The sequence below is a fragment of the Neodiprion fabricii genome, chromosome 2, assembly GCF_021155785.1.
Source record: "Neodiprion fabricii isolate iyNeoFabr1 chromosome 2, iyNeoFabr1.1, whole genome shotgun sequence".
Classification (NCBI taxonomy): Eukaryota; Metazoa; Arthropoda; class Insecta; order Hymenoptera; family Diprionidae; genus Neodiprion; species Neodiprion fabricii.
In genome coordinates this window covers 23365608-23378079 of record NC_060240.1, presented here as the reverse complement: position 1 = coordinate 23378079, position 12472 = coordinate 23365608, and the positions used below count along the sequence as shown (strand labels likewise).

General features: G+C 36.3%; 1 protein-coding gene across 2 annotated transcripts in view; it reads left to right on the top strand.

Moving 5' to 3' along the window:
• The window catches only part of LOC124175818 (F-actin-uncapping protein LRRC16A), an 83328-nt gene extending 71051 nt beyond the window's left edge, over positions 1–12277 (top strand). The window contains exons 24-25 of one of the 2 annotated variants that reach the window (XM_046556384.1): positions 4540–4604; positions 11131–12277. In XM_046556384.1, the coding sequence (XP_046412340.1) occupies positions 4540–4604; positions 11131–11244 (179 nt within the window). In that variant the 3' untranslated portion in view covers positions 11245–12277. The remainder of the gene's footprint in view (positions 1–4539; positions 4605–11130) is intronic. The other variant, XM_046556385.1, reaches the window with a different exon arrangement.
• The last annotated feature ends 195 nt before the right edge of the window (positions 12278–12472 follow it).

Here is a 12472-nt window from a genome sequence, read left to right as displayed (position 1 = left end):
TTCTTAACTGAGTGACGACTCAGTGACCATGTAGTGATTACTACACATCATCACAATGTTAATGGACGGCCCCTAACGCAAAATTCGAGGTTCCTACAATATTCCATCTTCGATTTTGAAAACTTTTCGCGTTTTCATAGATTAGATGAAAATTTGAAACCCTGATCCATAATGAAACGAAATTTTTTCGACTTATTATCAATTTCTTATTCAAGACCTTCTGAATTAGAATTAACTATGACTTACCGAATTTCCACGTATTTTCCAGTTATTTTTTTTATAACGGGTATAATTGTAATCGGTGGCACTAAATTTGAGGGACATTGAAAAGTAACCAAAATAATTCCAAAGTTATGTTAATTAAATTTATTCATTTGTTATTTTTTTTTACCCAATGCAACGCCATGAATGAAAGTGATAGTCAAAACCGACGAAAATCAAAATAACCGACACATTTAGAAATTCGGTATGCATTAGTCTGTGTAATTTCAGAAGGTCCGCATTAAAAAAATTTTAAACACATCAAGAACAATTTATCTCTCCCTAGACTGGGGCTCTCTCTGAAATGCTCTGAAATGTTTGAAATTATCTTGGAAAAAATTGACCTCAAAATCATCTTTGAGTGACGTCTAAAGTTCGAAATTTTGTACCCTTTTGACTTGATCGAGAATTACACGTATAGAGTTTTACTCGTCAAAGTATGCATGTAGTTTTTTGCTTATTTTACCTCATTATTTTTTTTTTCAAGCTTTACCTGTGTTGTTTCCAACACTTACTGTATAACTCCGTTTATTCATCTTTACTGATTAATTTCGCAATTAATAGATGTAACGTATGGTGAAAGAGAAATTTCTAATTTTTTTTTTGCTGCCGACGATGTTGCTTTTTGATCTAACGCTTTTTAGCACTTACAAGGACACCGTGCGAAGTGTCCTCCGATTTTGATTAAATATTTCAGAGTTCTGAAGTAGTTCAAAACATTCCACATATGATTTTTTTTTTACGCGGAAATTGATTTGTATGGGGTGAAATTTATTGAAAAATTTGTTTCTTTTGATTTTTCAGTTATAGTTCATGAACGGTACACGTTAGACAAAAGGGTTTAGTATGCAGTAAAATCATTAAATTGTTCGCGTACTATACTTATATATCGTTCTATATTATATAAAGCACGGTCTTACATACAGGTCTTGCGACTCAATAGAATTCCAATGGTAGAGAGTGGCTCCTCTGTTGAAGAAAAATCCAGATGGAGCTGCGATCGAGGGATGCATCAACATAACCTACAATGTTTGATAATATGTAAATAAAATTTATGGGTTAGGATTCCACGCCCATGTGACGCGCGAGCGCGACTATCGTCATCTTTGTCGCACCGGGCATCCCTCGATCGCAGCGACGCTAGCAGCTTGACACGTTAAGAGGCCCACGTCGAAACTCTGAGTCGCAAGACCTGTATGTAAGACCGTGATATAAAGATATCGCCGCCTCCGCCGCCGCTGCCGTGTCAAGAATCTCAAACTAAGTCGAAGTTACCCGAACTTGCCCGAATCTATCCGGAAATACCCGAACCTAACCTACACACTACACATACCGAACTTAACCAAACCTATTCCGAACTGACCCGAACTTGCCCGAACCGCTATGGCGGTTGGTGCGCGAAGCGCGGAGAGGGACGAAGCCCCCCCTAGTATGTTTATATATAGAAGTAAATATTTTTCTTGCAAGTCTAGATTTTTTGTAAGAGATTTTCTTTATTTTGCCGATAAAAAAAAAATTGCAAGGGGTAAAATTGTTCCGAAAAATCTGAAAAAATTTTCATAAATTCCGGGTGACATATAAAATTGTTTCAGCAACCATCCATAGTAAAATACCTTTCGCTTCCAATTTTTTTAACGTTTTTTTCGAAAAAAGCTTGAAAACAATAAGAAGAATAAGTCGGCCCACTCCAGCTCCTAGCTTAAAAATTTTGATTTTTGACGCAGGATTTTTCAGAACTTAAAAAATTTTTAATTTTGGTCGATCTGTTACGTCCTCCAGACCTTAGATTCTTTTCCCACATTCCTACTGCTACCTTATACCCCGTTTCCTCTTCTTATTACTTCGTTGTCTCTGTTCCCATAACGCGTCTGCAGAATGCTCCCCCTCCCCCTGCCCCAGCACTGCAGCTAGCCAGTACTTCACACTCCTTCTCCCCATAGACTCGCTCTCAAGTCCTCATTCATTCTGACAACACCAAAAAGAACTCTCTTCCTTATTCCTCCCTTACGTTTCGTTGCACTCTCCATGTCTTTAAGAATAAGTCAATCGTCCACACAAACATTCATCTCCTCAATGTAACTTCCCCCCATTTCCCCTGATTCTTCGTACGTGCGTGTAGTCGACGGGTTACGAACCTGAAATAGGCCGTAATAACATCACGGCTGGGTGTGGATGCGGTCATCGATAGCCGCTCATCGTGACCACCCTCAACCACTCCGTAACAGATCTATAAAATCGTTTCTAAAAATTGTAGAAAATTCAAATTGAGTCGAAAAGAAAAAAAAAGCAGAGTACCTTTCAAAGTGAGAAGAGTCATAGAAAAAATCGCACGTCAAATCTGAGAGGTCAAGGGTAAAACCCAGGTCGAATTGGCGTGGAATGCCCCACATATATTTTGTAAATAAATAAATAATTATTTTTCTTGAAAATAGAAACAAAAGAAAAAAAAGTACGTTGAATCTCAAAACTCTTTCATTTCACAAAACCATAATTTTTACAGTTCCATTGAGTGTCGTTATCTACGGAATACGTGCGCTCATTCCACATTATTCTGTTCCTATATTTAGTTGGAAATACAAACATTGTTCTCAAGTATCAAATTGATTTTTGCAATTCATATTAATTTATAGAAAAGAAATAATTCAAAAACTTCGAAAATTTTAATGTATTTTACATTCAAAATTTCAATCGCCTCCTGGCACGTGTTAGTATTAACCGAAAAATTTCATGATCGCAGGAGATTAATTTTCTGTAATATAAACATATTTTTTGGATGCAATCGAAAAAATTCCAAAACAACTAAAATAACGGAGGCCTAGTATGTATTTAATTTTGCTGTATTTGGTTAGTACTATAAAAAAATATCGGCACCCTGATACCCCCCTATGTTGACCAAGGTTACCACAACATTATCGAAAAGTTTTGTCATTATTCAGAGTTTACATTTTTTTACTAACAGAAGTTTTTATCGATCCGAAACATTGGTAGATATGCATTTTAAAATTTACTTTTGAAGGACATATGTAACGTTTAAATTACTGTATGTTTTCAAGTTTCTTCATCGCAAATATATAATACATATACGCGAAAAAACAAATAATTTTGCAGTCAACACTTCATTTTCATCCCACCCTCTCGAAAAATTATGCTCAAACAATAAAATACTTGTCCTTTTTGAAAGAGCTCTTTCCCATCTTAGGATTTTTATTTACAAATATTCAACTGGAATGCGATTCTCCATAGGGATATGAAATATCTAGGCAAATATCATAAAATGCATTACACATTTATGCAGCAACCCTAGCTAAAAACTTGATCGTAGCTTCCAGCCCTGAATTGTCACATACCGGTAAAACCGAAAACTACAACATGGCAGCTTCTCCATACTCTAGATACCTACAAAGTCAACACTCGAAACGAATGAAAACACGCCCAGATATGTTTTAAAATACTAATTTTTTGAATAAATAATCAGCAATTTTTTAAAATAAGCATAGTTCTCATATTAGAAGTAAAGTACGCAAAATGTGCAATGATTTTGCCATAGAAACTTCTTACCTTGCACCATTTATGAGCTATAATCGAAAAACCAAATTACTGCATCTTTTTGAAACTGAATTTTACCCCTGAGAGATGGGACCAGCAAAAAAAAAAAAGAAAAGTAAACCTACATGCGTTGTGTGTCTAATATTTTAATCCACGGATCCTGCAAAGTTTTATTCAAATGCGAAGGGGACACCTCGCGTGATTTCCGTGTAAGTCTACAATTGTATTCACATCATAACTCACAATTGTAATAACTCATACATTGAAACATACGAAATATTCTAAAAATTTACCAAGAATATGCAAAAAGTCAATGGTTGGGTCAACCCATGTACCTCAAAATTATTATTCAATTACGCACAATGTTTATTTTCTTTATATTCCTCACCGATATGCAACACAGTAGATTCTTCCAACATACCTACTATAGATTGAAAAATCGTTCAAGATTTTAAATGCTTGCACGCATCTTGCTAATACATTGAAATGACTAGCATTTCAGTTTGTAAAATGATAAGAAAAAATTCTTTTTAATTACGCAATTGATAGTAAAATCTGGTTATTACAATTGATTTTTTAAACGTGAATATGAATATATGTATAGTTCGTTTTACTCTAATATTACAAATTGAATACATCCATATTTTTTGTAATTTTTATGATATAATTTCGCATATTTGCATGATAAACTTCGCATATTCATTAGTTTTTTTTTTGTAAATATGCTTTTAGAACATTTAGTGCCTGCTGCATGGCGATCAGTGCTTCGACGTTCAGTTGACCAACAAGATGTTCAGGTATTTTTCGTTTCAGTTTATTTATATTAACATTAATTTTCATGTATATTACACAGCTGAATGTTTGCTGAAACTAATTTAGTGTACACATGGAGATAGTAATTCTGAAACACCTAATTTGGACAAGTTGGTTACGTTGGCCGATCAGTCGCTACGGGCTGAACACTGATCTCTATACTAATTCGTTGACTGACTAGCGTCCTTGACCTGAATCGATTAGAAGCACATGAAATCGACACCAACGCTTCAATAGCCTCAATGAAACTAATGAATCACGTGGTTCACTGTGTATGTCATTGGTTAAAGTGACAGAACCATGTGATTAAATCAGTTTCTGATAGGCTATCACTCACATAACAAGTATTGCAGCGCTTGTGTCGATTTTCGGGACTTCTAATCAGCACAAGCCGAATAATCAGTGGGGCCGAATCTGCATTGCCAATGTAACCGAGTTGTCTAAAAAATTAACCGTTTCAGAATCACTATCCTCACGTGTACAGTTTACGTTTTAACATGTCTAAATTTTCAACCTGTTCGTATAATCGCTATGAGTATCGGGGTCATTTATTGCTGATATTTTTGATAACTTTTTTTTTCGAAAATTCTCAAGAATTACGTTTTAGACTGTTTTGAAAAGATTAAAAGAATGATGTATTATTTCGAGAAAACTGCGAATTATTGTAATAACAGTAACAATAATCACCCACACCCACCATGCCCGATAGTGCAGTTATGTCCCTGTGAGCCGTTAGGATTGTGCGGGGCAAGGAAGGGGATGGATTAATAACTTCTATTATGTGGTTGCTCACAAGAGACACAGAAATCTATAAAAAACCTTGTGCAGGTCAAGAAGACTAAAGACCAGGAGACTGAATTCGGGTGGTGGGGGTAGGCGTGTGTATGGTACGGTCTTACATACAGGCCTTGCAACGAACTGAAATTTGAGTGGTGGGGGTAGCCGCGTTATTGTCCAAATTTTTTTTTCCACTACTGGCCACTACGTGGCGCTGTCAGTTATTCATAGACAAATGAGTGACATTGCACGTAAGGTTATCTGTGTATGAGTATCAAAAAGTTTGGTTAGGGTTTCGCCAAATAATAATAGTAAGCTTATGAATAACTCGTAGCGCCGCTCTTGTGGCCATAAGTTGTACTTTTCTTTCGGACGTGAACTGACCACACCCCACCACGTTCGCTGCAAGACCTGTATGTAAGACCGTGGTGTATGGCATCCGCGTGGCAGCGCTGCTAACCGTAGAATACTCATGGACATATAGTATGGACTATGCAATCCCAACATGAAGTCCTTCGAAAAGTGTCTGCTAGATTTAGACAGAGGGAACGAAGTGTAGGTCAATTGCTTTCTCTCTCTATCATATGGCTACGCTTCTGATTAGAAAGAGACGGAAATTGACCGCCACCAGTGGCTATTTCTTTCTACCAGCTGGCCGTATTCTATTGGCCTAAGCGTAGTCCATACTATACCTATGTCGATGAGAATACTGGCACAATGTAATACTGCGCAATCAAATCAAAATAATTCGATTCTCTCTCCCTACCTTAAAACAGATGAATGTAGAGATGCGCACTATCGGATTGCGCAAGTATACTACGCTTAGCAGCGCCGCCAAGCGGCTGCCATATATTAGCCCACCTCAAACTACGGGCTTGGATAGGAGTTTGGTCTCCTGATCTGTAGCCTTCTTAGCACAGGTGTAGCCGGTCCAAGTTCCAACCTCAGCTTGCCGATTTGGCGCTTGAACGATGTGACTCATCTTACAGTTTTTGCGAGCTGGAGCTTAGATCCTCATCTGCACACTGGGGATTTTAACTCGAGTCCTCCCGATCCACAGTCGCGGACGCTACGTGATACGCTACTACGGTCGATCAGATAACGTCTGTGAAATTAGAAAATTTCTATAGAACTTCTGGAGCGAACTCATATTCTTCCGAAACTTCGTTCTCTATTGAAAATTAGTCCAGGAGTTAGTGGCACCGAGCCGTAAAAAAATTGATCGAATCTGAAAACATGCACGCAGCTTAACCCATTAACGCCCGAAATGACATTTTTCATAGAGTCATGTTTGACCGATTGCCAACAACGCTAGGACAATGGGATTTTAATAAAAATTGGTACCCGACTATTTCAAGGGTACCCTTTCAGAATATCGAGGTTAGAAGCCATGAAAATTAGATTTTTTATGGAAAATTTACAATTAAAAAAATAAAAACAGCGAAATTTCGGTGTAGTTATTTTGAAAAACTATTTATATAGAACCTTTATAATACTCAAATCAGACTCTTTTCTGCAAAAATCGTGGAATTTTTATCTGTACTTTAAAAACCTATTGGTTAAGAATTTTTTTTTTTTATCAATTGTTTGCAAAATAGCGACTCGAAAAGGGTGAAATTTTACGTAAAAATCAAATAATGGTTTCTTGCTTGATTTCTCGAGCTAATTGTTGTATCTTGGGTTCAACTTTGGATATAACCTTGATTCAGTGTTTGAATTTCGAAAATTATGGAAATTTTGAAAATTAAAAATGGCGGATTCAAGACGGTGGATGAAATCATTGAAAAACGTTATTTGGCGCAAAAACCATGATCCCAGAGTTTTTGCGGTCGCTGATTACGAATCTGACGTCAGTTTTGAAAGACTACAAAATGGCGAATTCAATATGGCGGACGAAAAATCAAAATTACACGATCCTGCCCACAAATTTTATCTCAGGGGTTTTAGGGGTTTCTAATTACAAATATGAGTTTAGGTATAGGAAACTCATAAGAATTAATCAAATATGGCGGACAAAAATAGACATTATATAATTCTGCACAAAAACTTGCTCTTTAGGGTTTAGGGATCTCTGATTCTAATTACGAATCTGAAGTCAATTTTCAAAAATTATTATTATTATTATTTACCTGATTCCTCATTATCTTGAATGATGACGTCTCTAAGAAATGTGGAAGGTTACGGTCCATCATACGAGTAAAAATCATATTTTCCGTTAATCTCAACCCATATAATCTTCACGACTGGCATCGATGTTGGTGTTCCCTTATAAGCACGTTTCGGTTACCTCTTCCGATTCGTTATTATTTTGTACTAGGTGACCACAGCCACGTGTCCCAGAATCTTGCTGGCTGACTGAGGATTCTCAACATATACGCGGAGATGAAGCTGCATAAATTTGATCAGATTTTCTACGTTTTTTTTAAGCTCGGAGCCATCAGCTCCACGATTGAATCTAAATAAATCCGTTTTCAAGTATTTCTACCCCTTTTTATAACGGTACCGTGTTATATAAAATTAAGTTTAGAGAAGACTTGAAATAGATTTTTGTCAAATGTACCTAAAAAAAATCTGAGCTTAGTTGCGTAAAAATATTTTAAGTAGAGCTAGAATTTTAAAAATTTTTCTATAATTCCAAGAAATAATCTTGGTGTACCATAAATCTACCGAAGTTAATTTTTTACTTACTGAGAAGCTACATCTGCTACGAATGTTTGAATTTATTTGGGTTCTTTCCCGGTTAAAGTATCGATACACACGAAGGATGGTTATAATTTGGTATGCTCTGGGTTCGGTGAGGGCTCTTGCAGGATACTCATTGAATGATACTGTTCGACGAATGTAGTTTTAGTTTCAGGATATTGAATGGTTTATTGTTTGTAATTAAAAATCAATAAAAGATCAGGCGTGTCTTGAGTCGCGTTTTGTTTAAAAGTAAGAAGAGTAGTCGACGAAAGTCGGAATACGAGTAAATTAAGGGAGCTTTCCAGTGTGACAGCCCGAAAAATCGCTGTTTTTCGCGATTTTTTTTTTTAAAGAAAAAATAATCTAATAGGTCTGGTTTTTTTTTTTGTATATTAATTGGGTATTGAAGAATACAAAACAATTTTTTAAAGATCGATTTATTTATTAATTAATATCTATAAAAATGATGAAACAATTGTTGCAGAAAATGCACTTGGATGTGGTGTCCACGTTGGGGGTCACAATTTTGATCTGAAACAAAAAACACAAAAAGATTATTGATCGGTATATAATTGGCTTTCGTGCTATGGAGGCTTTTTTCTTTTTTTTTTTTTTGCAAAAATGGCGCCGGTTTGAACAAAAAGTATCGATTTTAGCATTTTTTTTGGCAGTTTTTTTTACAAAAAAATAGGAAGATGTCAAAAAAAAAAAAAAAGCTTCCATAGCACGATAAACAATGACGTTAAGAATATTGTGTAAAAAATTCAACTCGATAGCTTTAAAACTCTGCCCTCCAAGTTGGACACCGTTTTGAAAAATGCTGTTTCGAGAAAAACGCGTTCAAAGTTTCAAGTGAGGAAATTTTAGGTAAATCGTTTACTTACGGTCAATCAGCGATGCCAGGTCCATACAATATCCCTTCTGCTTCTTCGAAAAGATCGTGCTCAATGGATTGTTCAGTCCGACGAGCTGTCCTCGCCTCTTTGCTATCTAGGGACGCCTGGCGGTTTGCTTGGATGATGCGCGCATTCTTGTACTTAGCGGCGAAATGTGCGGCGCTCGGCCCTATCGTGCATCCCATCGTCTTCAAAATTTTTAAAATTGGGTCGTAACCTTCATTGAAGGTGCACACAGCACACTGCGTAGCGATTTCTACTATCTGCTTGCCGCAGAATACGTGCTTTGGGGCTAGTTGCCACACACAGTGATTGATTGATTTTCAAGAATTTAGCACGCCATCCGCTTTTTTTTTGAAAATTGAGTGCGACAAAAAAATAAGTCGCGCGACTAATTTACGGCTACTTAACGGCAAATTATGCAATAGTCCGAATTCACATTTTCGACAATTGGCGAGCCAAGTTCATGTACGTGCAGGTAGGAACGAGACAATAGAAATAACAGTCGCACGGGCAGACGGCCGACGCGGCAGCTGTAGCGCTCCCTTGCCTTCTTCCAAAAAATGCTGTACAGTAACCGAAATAATCTGAATTTCGGCATGAAAATTTCAGGGAATATTCGGAAAAGTGTATACTATTCGATAAAGCAAAAAAAAAAAAATCGATTTTTTGAAAATTTCACACTGGAAAGCTCCCTTAAGAGTGCAGGATGGACGCGAGAATCTAGAGCACACGCGAATGGAATTAGCTGAGTAAGGCCGATAATGAGTGGCGTGAGGCTGGATACAAACAATAACATTACCATAAGAAATCTGAGAGAGTTAGCAAGTAGGCACAATAGATAGGGAAGACGTGTGGCGGTACGCGGCACGTAACATAGATATTTCTAAAAACTTTCTAGAACTTACTGAACATTGTTAGAACTTTTTTTCGCCAAATTGAGAAACTGACGGAAATCCACCTTCTGAGTAAATCGTAGAAACTTCGCTATCATTACTCGCACCAGTAACAAAAATATAATTTCTTTCGAGTTTTAACTATCCACATATTTTACATTTCAATAACGAATTCAAACGATGAATTTTTGAATTACATAAGACAGAAATCGTTAAAATTTGCTACAAATTTTTGAACGAAAGATTACAAGCCACACGAAAAAGTGTGTTGTCTGCCGGACAAGTTTTTTTTTTTTTTTTCCCTAAACCCCCATATACTGTAAGTTTCTCCGTATGTGGAACGATGCGTGTACCTTATTCAAGCAATCGGGGTTGATGTTCGGGGGGGACATGTTATTTCAGTTTCCACACTTCCCACCTTTCAAGTATTCTAATTGATTTGCAAAGTTTAGTCAACCAATCAGAATGCTGGATTGTTAGGAAATGTGAAAGGTAAAATTACATAATCGACTCCCAGGTTGAGTATCGTAGCTGGTCTGTGGTCTTACATACAGGAACTCGGCTATATTTTTAAGTGGTGGGGATTGTGATAATTAATGCGACCCGAACTATCAGTTCTCCGTTTGGCTACTAGTTTAGTTTGCAGATAACCTTCAAAGCGAGCTCTTCCCATTCTAACTTGATTGGCTTACCTCAAGGTTGCACTGCTCATAGTGGCGGAAATGAGCACTACGCTTTGTCACCGGTGGTCACACTATTTGTATCACTCCCCACCCTACGAGTTTCCAGACCTCTATGTAAAACCGTGATCCCGCCAAGTCCACCACAGCTATCCCAAACATTGTCAAAACAAATGATATTCGACGTCGTCAAGGTAAATAAAATTTGACCTTTGACATCGCTTTGAGATAATTGTACGAGGATACGTTGTTCCATGTTTAGAGAAATTCACAATGTAACCCATGATCTGGGGGTGATGAGGCAATTTTTACACTGGATTCAACATGTAGGTATGGTTGACTGGTCCCTCGGACAACAGACTTTCTTTTGTATGCGTGTATTATTAGTCACAAATGTATTTCGAGGGATTAATTCAGAAAAATTCTGATTTGTTATTCCGATTTACTCTCACTGATTTTTTATGAACCAGTTTCAATTGTATTTACTCAACCGAGATGATAACTAAAGGGAAAGATTTCTCAATTCACTATGCGAGTCAAAAACAATAACGTTAAATTTAATTATTCTGATCACAGGACGGGGAAGTGAGGAAAATGGTTGAAGAGAACAGCACCGCCGTCAAGCAGCGTCGGATTTCGCTATTACGTGACTCGGATTTCAACTATGACAACGACATCGTTGACGTTTAGCAACAACTATAGTTTAAGTTAATATAATTAATAAACGAAAATCGAATAGTGGTATTATTTAGATAATGTAGCACACGCGAACATAATTAGTAATTTATTATCTATCTTGATACTAAATAGGATATTGAGAAAATTGCTGAATACAAAATCTAGTAATTATTTCATAGAGTTCTTCTATGCATGACAATTACTGCTCATGTGCCGATTTCGCACATATTTGCTCACATGCAATACCGACCCCAAAATGATATTAATACTAGCTTGAGTTGAAAAAGAAAGAAAAATACTTCAAGGTGGTTGGTTGCCGGAAAATCGGTTAAAAAAAAATATCCATTTTATTACAAGACGGTCGTAAATTAAGTATTTATCAAAATATTATATTGTGAGCTACAAATATCTCTTGAAAAATACAAAAATCAAAACTGCTTCACCGTAAATCACCTCAAAATCATTGAAATCCTAGTAGATTCTTTCAATTTCACTTTACGATGGTTCATTTTATGCAGAAGACTATTTTCTATAAAATCATTGAAACAGTTTGTTTTAATCATGTTGGCATCATTAAATAATCAATTTTATTATATATTGCATAGGTATTGATTATGATCAATGTTAAGATATTCCATTCCCAGTACATGATTGCTGTTCATGCGCAACATACCTTCGTAGCACACAAGCTGCCGATGTATACACAAAGTCGATCTGAGCGCACAACTCAACAAATGACAATATTGAATCGACTATTGGAAAAAAAGAAAATTGCTTCTGTAGAAAATGGTCTTCTGAATAAAACGAGCCATTGTAGAGTGAAATTGAACGAAGCTACTAGATTTTGAACCATTTGGAAGCTATTCGAAATGACGCATACATATCTAAGATTTTTTTTAATAATTCCAGTACTTCCTATTTTTTAGTTTTTTACTTAGATGTTCGTGGTTTGCGAATATAATAATTTGGTCGATACTTAATCTACGACGATCTCGTAATAACATTAGTGAATAGTAAAGATTTTTGGCCAATCAACCTTCTTGAAGAAAAATAATTTTTTTCGCATTCATGTCCACTTATCTCGGCAGTATTGATCGTTGTTGGTAGTGGAGAACCACTTGTTTGACAAATTTAATACCATAATAGTTCATGAAATTTGCTGAAACGTAACGTCGTTAACTCTATACAAATACACTTTTTCGAATCGTATTCAGCATTATCTTTATAAACTATTAAACGA